Genomic DNA, 17633 nt, shown 5'->3' on the forward strand with positions numbered 1-17633 from the left:
TACCAGACATGATGGTTTCGTCCCAGCTGATGTCCTGAATGTTGCTATGATACTGGAAGGGGAGATGTTCCTAATGCTCTTGCTATACTGCTTGGACTACTCTATGTTCTGAACATTAAGTATCCCAAACAACTATGATATACCTTTTGAGGTACTTCAGAGAATTTTCATGAAAATTGGCGAGCTGCACAGCAAGAGTTCACAATCTAAAAAATAAATTAATGCAGTGATGTAAAAATGGTGCAATGCAACCTTATTTTTCAGGTTTTTTTTCACATGGAGCTTGGGGGGGTCGAGCTTGAGTACATAGAATTGGAACTTTTTCACATTTGATATGGTTAAATGGCTATTTCACCCAAAAATGAAAACTTGCTGATTTACTCATCTTCAGGTCATCCATGAATACTTTGATGCAGCTTTTATCAGATGTTTGGACTGAAAGTTCTGGCACCCATTCATTTGCGTTTTATGGACCTATGTATGTGTTCCGATGAAGACAAATGCATTCAAATCATGGATAACCTGGGGTAAATTATCAGTAAATTTTCGTTTTTGGGTGACCTAACACTTTAAATGGCTTCTGATCATAATTACACATTGGTTTGTGTGCTTCAGCAATATTTTATTGGTCAACTTGTGTACAAGGCTTATACTGCGTGTTTGTAGACAATACATGTGCTGAGCCTTTGAAGTGTGATAATGCTGTGTATGTTTTTTTTTGTTGTTAATTTTATACTTTTATTCTCATTTTTGGATACAATTTTATTTATTTACTAATATTTATGGTATAAATATTAAATATATATTTATAGTACTAATATTGAGTACATCTAACTTAAATGCTAGTTGAGGCAACTTAGTTTGCAGTTGAATAAAGAAGTTGAGACGACTTAACTTTTCCTAACTACATTTTATAAGTTACAATTACCTTAAGTGAACTTTTCTATTGAAGTTCACAAAACTAAAAAAAAAAAAAACATGGAAAAAGGCCACTTTATGTTGTAAGTTGAGTCAACAATTTTTTTTACATTTTATTTATTATTATTTTTTGGGGTGTAAACTGTCCTGTGGTATGTCATTAGTGTTTTATTTTTTATTTTATTTTTATTTTTTGTATTACTCTGTGTCTTGTTTATATCCAGCACTGTATGTGTAAATGCACTATAGGATCGCTATAAATCATCAACAAATTCCTTGTATACTCAAGCATACTTGACAAGTAAATCTTATTCTGATTCTGAAAGCTGTTCATCACCCTCAGTCCTAAACTCTCGTCTCATCTCCATCTTATGATCTCAAACCCAAATATCTTTGGTGTACAGCACAAACAAATGAACTGGTCTCACCACTCCAATAGTTTCAGAAGGGACTGTAGTTAGTTCTGGCCATGTAGCTGTGACTCTACAAACCCAAAGTAGCAGTTTCATCTTTAATTTTCTCTGACACTGGGAAAACATGATGGTTTCAGACTAGGATATCATTTCAAACAGCTGAAAATTTCAAACAATAATCTGAGACTATTCTAACGAAGAAGTTTAAACATGGAGGCAAGCATACTCCAGGAGTTGGTACGAGGGTTGTAGGCTTTGACGCTCTCCAGACGGTTGGCTCCATCAAAACAAAACCCCTAATATGTAAAACCATACATCTTATCTCGAGTGATGTGCATTAATAAAAGAACACAAACCGTGCTAACAGAAACATGCCTGCTTCCCATCTCTTACAGAGCAATTACAGAAACTTCACTGACTCTCAGTGCAAATAGTTCTTACCGCAAACACTTGGTTGTTCAGAGCGATCACGCCCCCTCTTGGGTTGTGCATCCTTTCAATTCGCGTCCACTGAGTGTAACAAGGGTCGAAACACTCGGCCGTGAAAGGGGACCCGGTTCCGTTGAGTCCTCCACAGATGTAGATCTAAAGGAACCCAAAAACAAGAAGGTTCTGGGTGTTTCTAGTTCAAGCTTTCAGGTTCCCTCAGGGACTGTAACATTTTAAATAATGTTTGTTTATTTATTTCATTTATTGACGCTGTGCATTAGCCAGCCTTCAGGTGAACACTAATTCACTAATTTGGTGGAGATGTGTGTCTGGGAAAAGTATAACTCTGTGGTAAAAATCATTGAAAAGTGTGTGCATTTCACTCTTACCTTGGCCAGTAAGGTCGTAGCACTGGCAGAGCACTACACTAACTTTTTTTTGCAAGGAGTACATGCTCCTAAATGAAAAAATTTATGAGCACACTGAAAAAAGTTTATTAAACAAATGATTTATTTCATACATACTGCTCGTGCAAAATCACACATTGGCCTAGACGCAAAGGATATCGTTTGTCCAGCTTTTGTATGTTGGCCGTCTGGAAGGCTTAGAGGTCAGCGAGCAGTCCACGGCAGGTGTGGGATCAAACTCCTCAACAGAAGGCCCCTCCAGGCTGATCCTCATCAGGTCTTCGGTGGTGGAGACCCAAAGAGAGCTTCTTGTTGAATTCTTAATGCGGTTCTGCGTAGAGATCCCTCGCTCACACTGAGTGGCTGAAATGGGCAGCATCAGCGTAATCTGCACCAACCCCAGTATGTTCTAGAGAAAAGATGATACTTTTCAATTTCATTTAAACACTTACCATTAACTTATCAAAACCAACCATAGAAGGATACCATACACAACCACTCAGTACTACTGCAGGCCTACCTTGTAATCTAGCCTGTAGGGGTCCTTTGTCAACATGGTCTCCCACAGGCCACTGTAGGTCTTGTCCTTGAAATTGTGGCTGATCAGGATTTTCAGCCCCTGCCACTCATCCTGCATTGCAGCCATGTTGCACACCGATCTGCAGGATTGAACAGAGCAAGTGAGTTTACATAACATTGTCTCATATGGTATTACAGCGTCAAATAAGTTCTTGCGTCTCTAGAGGCTCCTTGAAATGCCTCACCAGGTCTGCCACATCACAAAAAGAGAGAAGGCTGGCCTGGTCCTCTGGCCATGTGTCAGTGTTTAGCACTCTGAAAGACTCCACTGGGGTTTGGGCACCTTCATCCTTCAGTAAACCACCAAACCTGGGTTTGAGCTCTTCCATGCCGATGTTGATGGCTGCGTCTGTGTGCTGCTGGGGATTGGTGAGGTCTGTGAAGCCTTTCAGATTCCCCTTCAGTGTTAATCCATTTAACAGAAACACACACACACACACACACACACACACACACACCAACCAACCAACCAACTGACAATGAAATGTCTGGCCATTTGTCAGCCAACAATAAGGTTGCATTTGTCTGGCCATTTTTTTATCGACTTCTCCAATCTCCACTGCATTTCCATCCTTATCCTTTAATTGGTTGTATTGTATTGTGCAATTAATACATTAATTCTCACACTGAGTCTTAATCATTAATTTCTCTTCCATTCTAACAAACTCTCATCCTAATGTAACCAAGTGAGAAACGGTCCGATTATTGTTTAAGTTAGGAAAGCTGTTATGGCCTAAGTTGTCCTGGAGGTGTCAGTAAGTAGCAATGTTGGGTACAAGCGAAGAGGCTAGGCATGCGCGCACACACACTACGCAATGTTCTGTGAGAAGTGCGGGCGAGAAGTTCGCTCTTGGGTTTGCTGGTAGATCTCACACCATCCAGTGTGTTCATTTAAAATGTTGGGGGTTTCAACTCCTGGAAATTGAAGATATTGTGCGGTGCAGGAGCTCATAGATTTGTGAGTATTTCATTTTTATTTGTTTCAACGATGTCAGTGGGCAAGATAAACAGTATATTCATTAGTTTTCTTTTTCTTTTATAAATTAGCCCACTGCTGTATTGTCTGATGTAAAACTTGTTAGCTACACTGTAGTCAATTCACTTATCAGATCAATTACTGAATAAATGTAAATCTAAAGAACCCTTTTAAATGTGTTCCTGGTGGTAAACCCAAATCCATGGTCACACTAACACACCTGGAATGTCCTCCCATCACCCTGCTGTTGAGCAAGCATGGTCTGTATCTTCTCCAGCATGCCCCCTGCCTTTGGCCTGAACTTTAGTGCTTCCAGTCTGGTCACTGTCTTCCTCAACTCTGATATGGCTTGGGGGAGGATCAGGTCATTCTTTTGCAGGGTGAGGCTAAGTGAGGATAGCTCCTCAAACATGTCTTGAGAGAAAATGGCAGAGTGCATTCTGCATTTCACACTTTATCTGTTAAGTAGTGAGTAAATAAATACACATTAAAAGTAAAATGGGCTTCATTTTAAACCATGTCTGCACTGTTGTACCTTTTCCCCCCCAGTGTTTACCTGACTATCATTTGACACTCGTCTCTCTCACTTAGAATCCAGCAATTCCTGCACATTCCTACATTATTTCAGTGATTGACTCATTGCTTGTGAATCATCACTCTCATTTGCATAACGCTAAGACCATCATCGTGCTATGTTCACATCGCGCAGTCATGATCCTGACAACTTCCGTCCTCTTTCTTCCTCTCTATGGTAATTAGTGGTGTACTTCGCTTCATCGCGCTTTTGTTGCATTTATTGAGAACAGCCCGTCACTTGCACACTGCTCTTAAATTATTTTTCCAGTTCGCACGCAGCTATTATTAGGCGTAAATGCGAGTGAAATACTCGCACTGTAGAGCCCTGACCGGCGCCACTTCGTTCCTCGTGCATGGAGGGGATGAGGTTCCACTGGTTGGTGCTTGGCTGATAACGTTCAGCCGTGTTAAGCCGATCTACGCCATCGAAACCTCCCATCGCGTAGGTGTATCCATCCAGTATGGCTACGTTCACAAAGCAGCGCCGAGACTTCATGGGCGCCACCTCGTTCCAGGTTCCGTTGAGAGGATTGAACTTGCACACCGTGTTCAAGGACTCCATGCCGTCGAAGCCACCGATGACGTACACAAAACCGTCGAGGAACACTGTGCCGTGATAAGCTCGAGCTTTTTCTTCTCTGCTGTAGGTGCACATCCAGCTGTCCATCCTCGAGTTGTAGGTTTCTAAAACATTTGTAGGAGACAGTTTGCTGATGCCGCCGGCGGCAAACAGGATGGAATACGGGAGCCGTGGGTGGGCAAGCAGATCCGGGTATCTGGTGTTCTCCAATCTTGTTAATGGCCATCAAGGCACGGGTGATGATGGACTGACACTCCAAGGAGCTGCTGAAAAGCAGGGGTGTCTCGATATTTTCCAGGAAGTATTCCAGATCTATCAGAGCCAGCCGCACCTGATCACACAGCACAGAAAGTGGAATAGAGAAAAAAAGTGGACTGTTGTAGGATGACATGATTTTCCCTCGGTTCTCTCTGTTTTAGATAAAAACTTCTGCTGTATCCAGTCACAATGGCTCACATTGTACGTTCTAATCTCGGCTCATGACCAAAGAAACTTTTTTTACAATGTGCATAAACCCGGCTTAACCAAACTCAGACCTATCACAGAGTAATTAGAGGAACGGTCAGGAGCAGAGAGGGTTACAACAGTTACAGTTAATTACAACAGTATGTTGAACTGATTAAGTTATTTTGAAGGTCATTGTGAAAGTTGAATAATGGTAAAGCAAGTAGCAAAGAGCGGTCTGGTGCACGCTATGGCGCGCACAGGTTGTTCATATGTTGTCCTAATATCATGTTTATGCATGTAAATTATGGAGAGGGATGCTTGTATCGATATGATGTGGGAGTAAAAGAATGTGCACTCCCAGAAAAAGGGAGGTTTTGTCTTAGGCAGTTAGAACAGTTAAAACTCAATTCGGAAGCAAAAGAGAGAGAGATTCCTAAAAGTAAAAAAAAAAAGAAGAAGAAGAAGCACAGTTTTTAGCAGACTGGAAGGCATTTGGTGAATGTCAGCGTGAGGTACATAAAAGAGAGAAAAATGTCAGGCAGGGCCCTCATCTGTTTCTCAGTGTGCTAAGTTACAGAAAGCTAATCCTGACCTGGACTCCGTCCCTCCACGGCAAACACAAGTAGCAGCAGAAGTGGGTCCCTCAGCACCATCATCAGATCCACATTTCTGTCCAGCCCTCACTGCGCTGGAAGCCCTACCTGATTCCTTTGAAAATGCAAAGCAGGACTTCTCACCACTTAGGACTCAAGTTCAGGGGGACAAAACAACTGTCTGAAGCACATGCCCACACCTCCCTAAAGGCACAGGGATCTGTACATGAGATAATAACAGTCCCTATGGTGGACATGGCAGGGCCTGATGGGGCAGTGCTCGTCCACCGGCCCTGGGCAATGGCTGACTGAACCCAGGATGGCAATGCAGCCTACACAGGAGCGATTTCAGCTCTCCAACAACGACTAATTTAAGCCCTTCCTGTGCGAATGGACATGGAAATAAATAAATAAATAGCAATGTGCAAGTAGCAAGATTCAGAGGGGAAGATCTAGAAGAGGGGACATCAGACACCCAAACTGTGAGTTAGCTCATAAAGAGCAGGCATATACACATAGATGTACACTAGGGCTGCAGCTAACGATTATTTTCATAATCGATTAGTTGGCCGATTACTTTTTTCAATTAATCGGATGGGGCGGGGCAAACTTCCAGGACCCTTTTTTTTCCATTTACTGTAAGTGTTACAAATATTAACTTAAGACTAAAACTTTACACAATTATTTGTACAATTATACAACTCTGAAAAGAACCTAATACACAGACCAGAATATATATTATTCATTTATAACTGTAGTTTAATTCCATGCTTTTTATTTTATGTATGTATGTATGCATGCATGCATGCCCTGATTGGTAGAACCGGTCATTCCCCAGGGATTGGTTCAAATACCAGATTCAATTACATTTCATTGTTAGTGTGACATTTAATTTGACTCTGAATTATCTTTTGTGTATTTTATCCATCAGTGTGACACTTGAACTTGTCTACCACTGATAGGTTTTTGCAAATTATCATTTCATTTGTAAATAAATTTTGGGAGAGTGTAGCAATCACAGGGGTCCAAGCACTGATGGTAAATAAAAATGTCATGTTGTACAAGTTCTGGTCTCTACACTACAGCAAAATTAATGGTTAGTCACTCTTTTAAAGGACAGGGAATTTACATGATAGGCACTTGAATTTTCTCACAAAAGTCATGTTTGTCTTGGTTTTACCTCTTTTGCAACTTCAATCATGGGGCACCTGACTGGAGCTCCTGTACAAGTCCAGGACGCGGTGATGAAGACTACAACAAAACCGGCAGCGGGCTAAGTCAGTCTGTTCAAGGAAATCTATAGGATAGTGGCTTGAACCTTTAATAAAAAAGATCTTGTTGTTCCACTCTGATAAACAGTTGTCTTGTCTTACCTCTCTTGCTTCCTCAGTCACTGTGTTACCTGTTTTGAGGCACAGAAGCTCCTGTACAAGTTCCGGTCTCTACCTTGGTGGTAAACACTACAGCAAAACTAAAGGTTAGTCACTCCTTTAAAAGACCGGGAATTTACAGGATAGGCACTTGAATTTACTCACAAAAGTCATGTTTTCCAGTTTACAGTTGTCTTGTCTTATCTCTCTTGCTTCCTCAGTCACGGTGTACCTGTCTTGAGGCACAGAAGCTCCAGTACAAGTTCCGGTCTCTACACTACAGCCAGACTAAAGGTTAGTCACTCCTTTAAAGGACAGGGATGTTCCAGGGGGACACGTCAGAAAATAAGAGAAAAAAAAACCTATCATCCAAAGTGCACCAAGGGCAGAGATTTAGATGCAAACCCCCGGTATAGCCTAGGCTATAGGCCCACTGGGTGATAGGTGGGACTGGGTGATAGGTGGGAAATGCGAACGTGGAACTTTAAAAATGTCCAAAGTCCCAGGTCACGAGTCATACCAGGGTCTGAGCCCTGCTATAACAGAGAGGGGCGGGCCCCCCTGGGATAACTAGAGACGTGTGACTTATATTCTAAGTCCCACAGCGCTAGTTATACCATGGGCTGTGTGTTGTACATGGGGGTGGTTTATTTATTTATTCTTTTATTTATTCATTTATTGTCTGTTTCTTCATGGTGAAGCAGCACAAATCTGATTTCGGTCGCGCTAAGCTGGCTGTCAACAAAAATGAGCTGAAGTGCCTGAAATGCTTCTAACACTGCAGGAAGCACATGCCAGGCTATGGGACTTCTGTCAGGTGGTTCTTCTTCTTGAGCACAGGCTCACAGACCAAGATGTCTTCGCGTGTCAAGAATGCCTTGCGGACACTTGTGGGGAAGGACAACAACGTCTCTGACATCAGGACAGCTCTAGCAACCTACGCAAGCTAACATATGTAAAAAAAAAAAAAAAATTTAAATGACTAAACGAACAAATTAATTTCAATATGTTAAACATTAAAGTGATAGACAAATGTCTTCTTTCTTCAGAGTGAGTGGAATCTGTCTGAACAACAGCGCGCTCTCGTCACGAAAATAATGTGCCACAGCAAGGGGACATCAGACCGCTTCTACGTCGCGGAGCTGTCGGTCGGTGAGGTGCACTCTGCCCAGTCCCCGCTTGAGGACGCTTTGGGCATCAGTGTCACGTCTATTGAACAACCCGGTGGCCCGTGAGGCAAGGAAAGGCCAATAGTTTTTGGTTAATAGCCTGGTATGTGTGTAAAAAGTGTGTAATTAAATAAAAATCCTCATATTTGAATGAAAATCTCACTGCTTGTGTTACTTGACCTTAGTGCAGCGTTTGATACTATAGATCACATTATTCTCCTTGATAGATTAGAAAATGTTGTTGGCATTAAGTGAACAGTCCTCTCCTGGCTCAGGTCTTATCTGACCGATCGTTATCAGTTCGTAGATGTAAATGGAGACTTCTCCACGCATACCGAGGTTACCTTTGGAGTTCCACAGGGTTCTGTTTTAGGCCCTCTGTTTTTTACTTTATATATGCTACCTCTAGGTCAAATTATTCGCAAACATGGAATTAGCTTCCACTGTTATGCTGATGATACGCAGTTGTATGTTTCAGCGAAGCCAGAGGACAGACAGCAGCTTAGTAAAGTTGAGGATTGTGTAAAGGACATTAGACGTTGGATGGTAACTAACTTCCTTTTACTTAATTCTGATAAAACAAATACTTTTATTAGGATCACGTGTAGCTAGAAGTAATCTTTCTGATCACATGGTTACTCTGGATGGTCTTTCTGTTTCATCATGTACAGCAGTTAAAGACCTTGGAGTGATTATTGACTCCAGTCTATCATTTGATGCTCATGTAGATAATATTACAAGGATAGCCTTCTGTCATCTCAGAAATATTTCTAAGATAAGAAATATATTGTCACTACATGATGCAGAAATATTAGTTCATGCTTTCGTCACCTCTAGACTAGATTACTGTAATGCCTTACTGTCTGGATGTTCCAGTAGGAGCATAAACAAACTCCAGTTAGTCCAGAATGCAGCTGCTAGAGTCCTAACTAGAACTAGAAGATACGACCATATCACCCCGATCTTATCCACACTGCATTGGCTCCCAGTGAAATCTCGCATTGATTATAAAATACTTTTATTAACCTATAAAGCACTAAACGGTCTCGCACCACAGTATCTAAGCACCCTTTTGGTTTTATATGATCCGCCACGCCTACTTAGATCAAAAGGTACAGGCTATTTGTTGGTACCTTGGATAGTGAAGGCTACAGCAGGGGGAAGAGCTTTCTCTTATAGAGCCCCACTGTTATGGAACAGTCTTCCTATTAGTGTTCAGGACTCAGACACAGTCTCAGTGTTTAAGTCTAGGCTTAAAACGTATTTGTTTACTCAAGCCTACCCTGACTAGACTTTCTATTATGCTAATTCCCAGTCCTAATAATCTTTTCTCTCCCTCTCTCCTTCTGCCGAGCCACACACGATTTTATGGAGATACTAGAGATCCTGATCCTTTCTGCTCTACGGACCTGCCTGATCCGTTTCAGATGTCCTGCCTCAGGATGGAGCTCTAATCTACTCCAATTCCAGACTGCTGGGACTACGGCTGCTTCTAAGGCCATACAGACTTCATATAAATCAATAATGAACTTTTTCACTATCTGTTGTTAGATGAGGATGGGTTCCCTTCTGAGTCTGGTTCTTCTCAAGGTTTCTTCCTCTTAAAACATCTTAGGGAGTTTTTCCTTGCTACTGTCGCCACTCAGTGGCTTGCTCAGTTGGGATAAATTCGCACCTTTAATATCTGTATACCATGTTGTTATTCCTGTAAAGCTGCTTTGAGACAATGTCTATCGTAAAAAACGCTATACAAATAAAATTGAACTGAATTGAATTAAATAATTTTCTTTAAAGGTGCATCTTTAAGATGTTGTTGAGTTTTTGATATATATGCCAACGGTGGTGTAATCATTGAGGTTTCACTCAATAGTTATTTGTCTGCTAGGGTGATTTCCTGTGAACTGAGACCCATAAGGGCTTTCAGTATTGAAAAAGTGGGGGCTACATATTAATGAGCTGTAATTCCTAAACCCTTCCTCCAATGTGGGTGTGAATACATTTAAATTAAAGATGAGAGACTGCACTTGAAGCCCATATTCATTATTTAACTGTAACTTGAATGTTTTCATAAACAGCCAAAATAAGACAACTTGTCTGTTTCCAAATGTATATGGACCTAACTGTGTGTGTATATACAGTGAGGGAAAAAAGTATTTGATCCCCTGCTGATTTTGTATGTTTACCCACTGACAAAGAAATGATCAGTCTATAACTTTAATGGTAGATTTATTTGAACAGTGAGAGACAGAATAACAACAAAAAAATCCAGAAAAACGCACATCAAAAATGTTATAAATTGATTTGCATTTTAATGAGGGAAATAAGTATTTGACCCCTCTGCAAAACATGACTTAGTACTTGGTTTAAAAACCCTTGTTGGCAATCACAGAGGTCAGACGTTTCTTGTAGTTGGCCACCAGGTTTGCACACATCTCAGGAGGGATTTTGTCCCACTCGTCTTTGCAGATCTTCTCCAAATCATTAAGGTTTCGAGGCTGACGTTTGGCAACTCGAACCTTCAGCTCTCTCCACAGATTTTCTATGGGATTAAGGTCTGGAGACTGCCTAGGTCACTCCAGGACCTTAATGTGGTTCTTCCCGAGCCACTCCTTTGTTGCCTTGGCCATGTGTTTTGGGTCATTGTCATGCTGGAATATCCATCCACGACCCATTTTCAATGCCCTGGCTGAGGGAAGGAGGTTTTCACCCAAGATTTGACGGTACATGGCCCCGTCCATCGTCCCTTTGATGCGGTGAAGTTGTCCTGTCCCCTTAGCAGAAAAAAAACCCCAAAGCATAATGTTTCCACCTCCATGTTTGACGGTGGGGATGGTGTTCCAGGGGTCATAGGCAGCATTCCTCCTCCTCCAAACACGGCGAGTTGAGTTGATGCCAAAGAGCTCCATTTTGGTCTCATCTGACCTCAACGCTTTCACCCAGTTGTCCTCAGAATCATTCAGATGTTCATTGGCAAACTTCAGACGGGCATGTATATATGTTTTCTTGAGCAGCGGACCTTGCGCGCGCTGCAGGATTTCAGTCCTTCACGGCGTAGTGTGTTACCAATTGTTTTCTTGGTGACTATGGTCCCAGCTGCCTTGAGATCATTGACAAGATCCTCCCGTGTAGTTCTGGGCTGATTCCTCACTGTTCTCATGATCAGTGCAACTCCACGAGGTGAGATCTTGCATGGAGCCCCAGGCCGAGGGAGATTGACAGTTCTTTTGTGCTTCTTCCATTTGCGAATAATCGCACCAACTGTTGTCCCCTTCTCACCAGTATGCTTGGCAATGGTCTTGTAGCCCATTCCAGACTTGTGTAGGTCTACAGTCTTGTCCCTGACATCCTTGGAGAGCTCTTTGGTCTTGGCCATGGTGGAGAGTTTGGAATATGACTGATTGATTGCTTCTGTGGACAGGTGTCTTTTATACAGGTAACAAACTGATATTAGGAGCACTCCCTTTAAGAGTGTGCTCCTAATCTCAGCTCGTTACCTGTATAAAAGACACCTGGGAGCCAGAAATCTTTCTGATTGAGAGGGGGTCAAATACTTTTTTCCCTCATTAAAATGCAAATTAATTTATAAAATTTTTGACATGCGTTTTTCTGGATTTTTTTGTTGTTATTCTGTCTCTCACTGTTCAAATACAACTACCATTAAAATTATAGACTGATCATTTCTTTGTCAGTGGGCAAACGTACAAAATCAGCAGGGGATCAAATACTTTTTTCCCTCACTGTATGCATGTATTTATGTATGGGTTTTTTTTTTCATTGTTTACATTAAGCCCTTGTTGTAGTAATAAGGAGGAAATATAGATAAGAATAACAATAGTTTATTTTCCTTAAGGTCCAAACCCACCACAGCCTCAACAGACTCCATTACATGGATGCCAAAGGACCATGCATCAGACCACCACCCCTAAAGTTATTGTCTGTAAGTTTATCAAGTTATGTTTCAGCTTATCAGCAGAATGTAGTTGAGCATATAATAGCTAGTTCAAACTGCCCCAAAGAATGGCAACAAATAATTGCTGGAATTTGTTTGATCAATGTAGTAATCCCATCAGTGTTTGTTGGATATTGTTTTTTTTTTTGTTTTTTTTGGCGGCAGTGTTTGTCAGGTTTGGAAAGTCTGATATAATTTTGACACCCTGATGTAATCAGACATGATCAAGAACCTTCACCATGATGATGAGTTTAGCATAAGAGTAAGGTACAACCATACCTTCTGGTTGATCAATATGAGTTTTTCAGTGGCTGATGCAGATATAATGAAGATAATAAAGAAATATAACGAATTAAAACATGGTAAACAAGACAGGCAAGGTTGCTGAAATATAACAAACATTTATTACACATTATATTTGTTATTATTATTATTATTATTATTATTATTATTGGCAGAAATTTAAACAATATCTCCTCCAAGGGCTTTCAAGCTACAACCACTATTTTATTAAAAATAAAATAAAAATAAAAAATAAAATTAAAAACTCCTGGAGGACATCCTCCTCTGGCTAATACTGGCAAAGCAAGCGAGAGATATTTTAGTTATCAAACATTGTCTGACAATGACTAATAAAACAGTGCTAAGTGCTAATAACAAGTGATAAGGTGCACTCCTAAACATGCATGCACGCGCGCACACACACACACACACACACACACACACACACACACAGACCTTATACTCTGAATGCAAGCATTAGTTTAAATTCACTGATATGGTGGAAGCCCAAAAAGATTTATTAAAAGCATAAACATGTGAATAATTATTAGTGACATTAGGCTACATTTAGCTGACCGGACACGAGCTGAAGGGTGATGCCGGGTGCCCCATTAGGAGGTAGTTTATAAAATTGCAACGCGTTAGCATTGTTAACAAATAACTGGCTATCGCAAACATTGCATGGAGCATAACATTAGCTGGTTTCACGGCTACAATGCCAGCTGTCTCAAACAAACATAATATAGGACCTGTCTTTCAGGTGCTTCGCCAAATTCCAGGTGTTTCCTCGCTTTGTTTGAAATGAACGATCGCATCGGATGCACACCGGAAACCAATGCTAGCTTTCCTCTCAACGATCTTTCCTCTCTTTGCTGCTCAACGAGTCAGGGCGGAGCTAAACTTCTGTAGTTTTTCCTGTGTGCTTGATGTTTTTCTTCTTCTTTGCCACTTGTGGACCGACTAAAACACTTGCGCGTATTTGCTGCCATCTTCAGTTCCAGAAGAATTGCAACCACAGTACCTTCATTAATAAAGGTACTTACGCTACTGCGGAAAAACAAGTACCGTCACGTTTTAAGAATGTTGGTACCGACTTGGTACCGAAGTATCGGTTCTCGTGATAGTTCTGACTCAAGTTACTATATCTTTTCGAAGTGATCAGAATGTCAGGTATGGAAGCTCAAAGTGGCCAAAATTTCCATTGACTTGCATTAAAAATGTCTGACTGTTATAACTTCATCTTATAATCAATCTACTTCAAAGAAATTAAACATAGTCCTTTAGGTTGATCAGACTGGTCAGGCTCTATTTTTCCAAACTGATCAGACTCCCAGTATTCCCATTGCGGATGATGAAATTTCCCCAAAATTCCCATTCACTCACACTGAGGGAATGTTCAGAACCTGGCTCCAACTGTCAACTCACACACACCTGAGTGCACATGGCCTGAAGCCTGAGTGCGGTCTAGCTCCAAAGTATTGGAACACTTCAGTCTTGCACCACCCATAACACCCCAGCAACTGCCTAACAGCACCCTAGCCGACTTGGTTTCTCCAGTCAACATCAAAGTTTGTCATGATGAAATTTACCTATCTAGTTATATAGTCTCAAAAACTAGAATATTCATACAAGAACTCAAGGAATAACAATGAAAAATTAAAATATATAATAATAATAATAATAATAATAATAACAACAACAATAATAATAATAATAATAATAATAATGAATACTTTTACTTTATTCCTTCTTGTTTTATTAATCTTGCAATATTCATTTATTGCTTGTTTTATCTGCAAAAAATATTTGCAAATTGGGTAAGTGAAACAGCACTTAATTTCTCACATCTCAGTGGGTTTTTTAAACCACAGTAAGGATGTGAGAACATACCGGCAACGATTTTGGCATGGGAAACAATCGGCCTTGAGGGAAAACTTATCTTAAAGTTTTATATTCCAAATATCAACCAATTTGTTGGTCAACCACTGCATACATCCCATTTCCACCTGGTATTAAGATGTGTGTTTTTGTGATTAGCAAAGTACAGTTGTAAACAGGATCCAAAACTTTTGGTTGTGGATGACTGAAACCACATACAGAGGTAGTCAAAAACTCGTGGGACCACATCACATTTTTAGTGGAAGCAATATCTGTCCTGAATGCGTCCTTAATGGTATGGAAGGCTGCCCATCCACTACACTGAAGCTACATCCAATTACATGTCTGCATTTGTTAGCATTTGTTGGGGAAGTGTGAACCAGCCCTAAAGCTTAGTCATTCACAGGGCAACAAGTTTACCCCTTGCTGTAGCCCTTCAAATGTTTTACCATTGTCCATGTTATATTCTCCTAAAATTACCCTTATTATATTTCCTAGCACTAATCCGTGAGATGCTAACAAAGCAAGAAATGATTCTTGACCAGCAACAGTCCATTCTGCGCATCCTCAATGTGAAGCAACTCCAGGACACCAATTCTGACGTTGACGATGGACTTTTGCCAATGAAAGGCCCACAGGGCCTCCAGAGACTGGAGCAGAAATTCCAAGAAATGATTTCAAGGAAAAATTGGTGAGTTTGCTGGGATGAAAACTAAGGGGAGAAAAAGTTTACAAAAAAAATTATCTTGTGAAAAATTCAAAATCAGACTGTTGCAGTGTGTATGTGGTTTCTAATGCATATTTCTCCACAATGAGAACATATCACTTGAAGATCCACCAAAAATTTACATTTTGTCATTGCTCACCCTCTTCGTTCACAACCGGTATGACTTGTGTTAATCTTCATAACACAAATGTAGATACGGTGCTGTGAAAAAGTACACGAGGGTGGGTAAATGACTGAATTTTCATTTTGGGGTGGACTATGACTTTAATGTGTGTTGATGTGTTATTGATTGATATGTTGCATGAAGATAATCGATAAAAAGCATGTGTTTCCCTTAGATTAATCACCTAGGCCTTGTTGGAGGGTATGACCTTAATTACACTGTGTGGAGAATAATGAGGTGAACACTTTCAAATGAACTTGCATGAAACATAAATTGGAAAGGAATGAATGGGAAAATATCCTTGGCATCCCTGCAATTCAAGGATGTTGTAACTGGTAAGTTGTGATGTCAAAAGTATCTGTACCAAGTTGATACTAAAATTTTAAAAAGAATGATACGATAAGTTTTTTTTTCAGTACCGGCAGTACCAAGTATTCTTCTGCTTTCTGATTGACTTTCTTTTGTAGGTATTAATTAACCGTGATTTCCACTCAGCCATCTTACTGGAATTTGTGTAGGTTAGGAATAAGACTGAGGATGGAGTTGTATAGTTTTGTAGTGTGTATCATTTGTAAATATTGTTAACTTCTTTACCATAGCCATGCTGAGGGAGGTGTTGACTAAATTAGAGATGGTGCTGGACCAAAAAACCAATGAGATTGCTTCAACTACAGGAGGTCAAGGTGTAGCCTTTGGATATTGATGAAGATTTACTGCCTCTGCAAGACCTTCCTCAACTGCATAGTCTGGAGCGAAGGAACAACAGAGCCCAGATTACAAGCAAAAACTGGTGAGAATTTTTTTTCTTTTTTTGTTAACAATTGCTTGCACAATTACACAACGACTGAGAGCGTTTCTGTTTTCTCAAGGTGACACACTCGTACTCAAAGCACAACATTCAACACCACTTTGATATGAGGGAACATCCATCCATCCATCTTCTACCGCTTACTCCTTCTTCAGGGTCGCGGGGGAACCTGGGGCCTATCCCAGGGAGCATCGGGCACAAGGCGGGGTACACCCTGGACAGGGTGCCAGTCCATCGCAGGGCACAATCACATACACACTCACACACCCATTGATACGAGGGAACAGTTATGACCTAATCTTTGGTAGAGGAGGAAAACATGGAAAACCCACAGGGCAGGGTAACTGCAGGAGTAGTGAGAAGCACTGACACAGTTGACGAGGCAATACATGCTTATTAATTATATATATTTTATATTGTTTTATATCATATCATTGTTTTAAAAATCATCGTTTTCAGGTAAACTGGTTGGCGCTTATTGATCTGATTGATTAGAATCTGATTAAAGTCATACTCGAAGTGAGCACTAATCAAATTAATACGTGAAGTACTCCTGTTTTAGTAGTATTATCGACGTGTATAACAGACATGTAAACATCTTAATCATATTATTAACGTTGTTTGAGAGTTTTCACCGCATTTTGTGACAAGACACGTACACACACGGCAGTGCTCAACATTTTTCGGTGAACAAGAGAGCGCGGCTACGTCCCAAAATGCATACTTGCCTACTATAGGCCTGTAGTGGGGAAAATACATCTATCTCAGCTACTATATAGACGGTAAGTGCGCGGTTTGGGACGCAGCCCACGGCTTCAAGCAGTTGTCTATTTGCACGCACAGCATGACAAATAATTAACTGCACTTAAAGCGTTCGTTAAAAAAAAATTAAATAAAAACACCCAAAACTGTATACTGTACCATAAAGAAGACGAACTGTATGTTGATACGTGAAATTTTGGAGGGACGTCAGATGGCGTGGCGCGGTGACGTAATGACGCAGGCTGTTAATCTAATTATGTTCTAAAACATGTAAAACGGGAACATGACAGGAGTATTCTAAAAGCGACTCATGTAAACACCTTAATCACAATATTATCTTACTCAGAGTAAGGTCAATAATTAGATTACTGCTGTCCATGTAAACATAGTCAGTGTTGCGCAGCAGTAGTGTAGTAAAACTGAGAGTTGAATTACTTCATAAACATGGATGGTTCCACCTCGTTGCTGAGAAATATAATGTAGCTTTTCACCAGCAAAGCTATTTTTATTGTTAAAGTTGCAGACAGCGCTGGCAAGAAGTGTCTGTGCGTATGAATGTGTGTTCACGAGTGTCTCTGTATGCTCGAGTGTCTGTGCGTGTGTGTGT

At 40.7% G+C, this 17633-nt stretch overlaps 1 protein-coding gene across 3 annotated transcripts; it reads right to left on the reverse strand.

Annotated features, from left to right (window-relative positions):
• Window positions 1-2112: 2112 nt before the first annotated feature.
• On the reverse strand, window positions 2113-7302 carry LOC128623552 (zinc finger protein 862-like). Of its 3 annotated transcripts, XM_053650660.1 has the most exons (5): window positions 7292-7302; window positions 7099-7169; window positions 2932-3131; window positions 2688-2826; window positions 2113-2576 (listed from the first exon to the last, which is right to left on the reverse strand). In XM_053650660.1, the coding sequence occupies exons 4-5, from the start codon at window positions 2811-2813 to the stop codon at window positions 2310-2312; spliced, it is 393 nt and encodes a 130-aa protein (XP_053506635.1). In that variant the 5' UTR covers window positions 2814-2826; window positions 2932-3131; window positions 7099-7169; window positions 7292-7302; the 3' UTR covers window positions 2113-2309. The 3 variants fall into 3 exon arrangements, with proteins under 3 accessions (XP_053506635.1, XP_053506636.1, XP_053506634.1); XM_053650661.1 differs by lacking the exons at window positions 7099-7169; window positions 7292-7302 and having other exon boundaries at window positions 2932-3153; XM_053650659.1 differs by lacking the exons at window positions 2932-3131; window positions 7099-7169; window positions 7292-7302 and having other exon boundaries at window positions 2688-2914.
• Window positions 7303-17633: the final 10331 nt, after the last annotated feature.

Source organism: Ictalurus furcatus, chromosome 19 (genome assembly GCF_023375685.1).
Source record: "Ictalurus furcatus strain D&B chromosome 19, Billie_1.0, whole genome shotgun sequence".
NCBI lineage: Eukaryota > Metazoa > Chordata > Actinopteri > Siluriformes > Ictaluridae > Ictalurus > Ictalurus furcatus.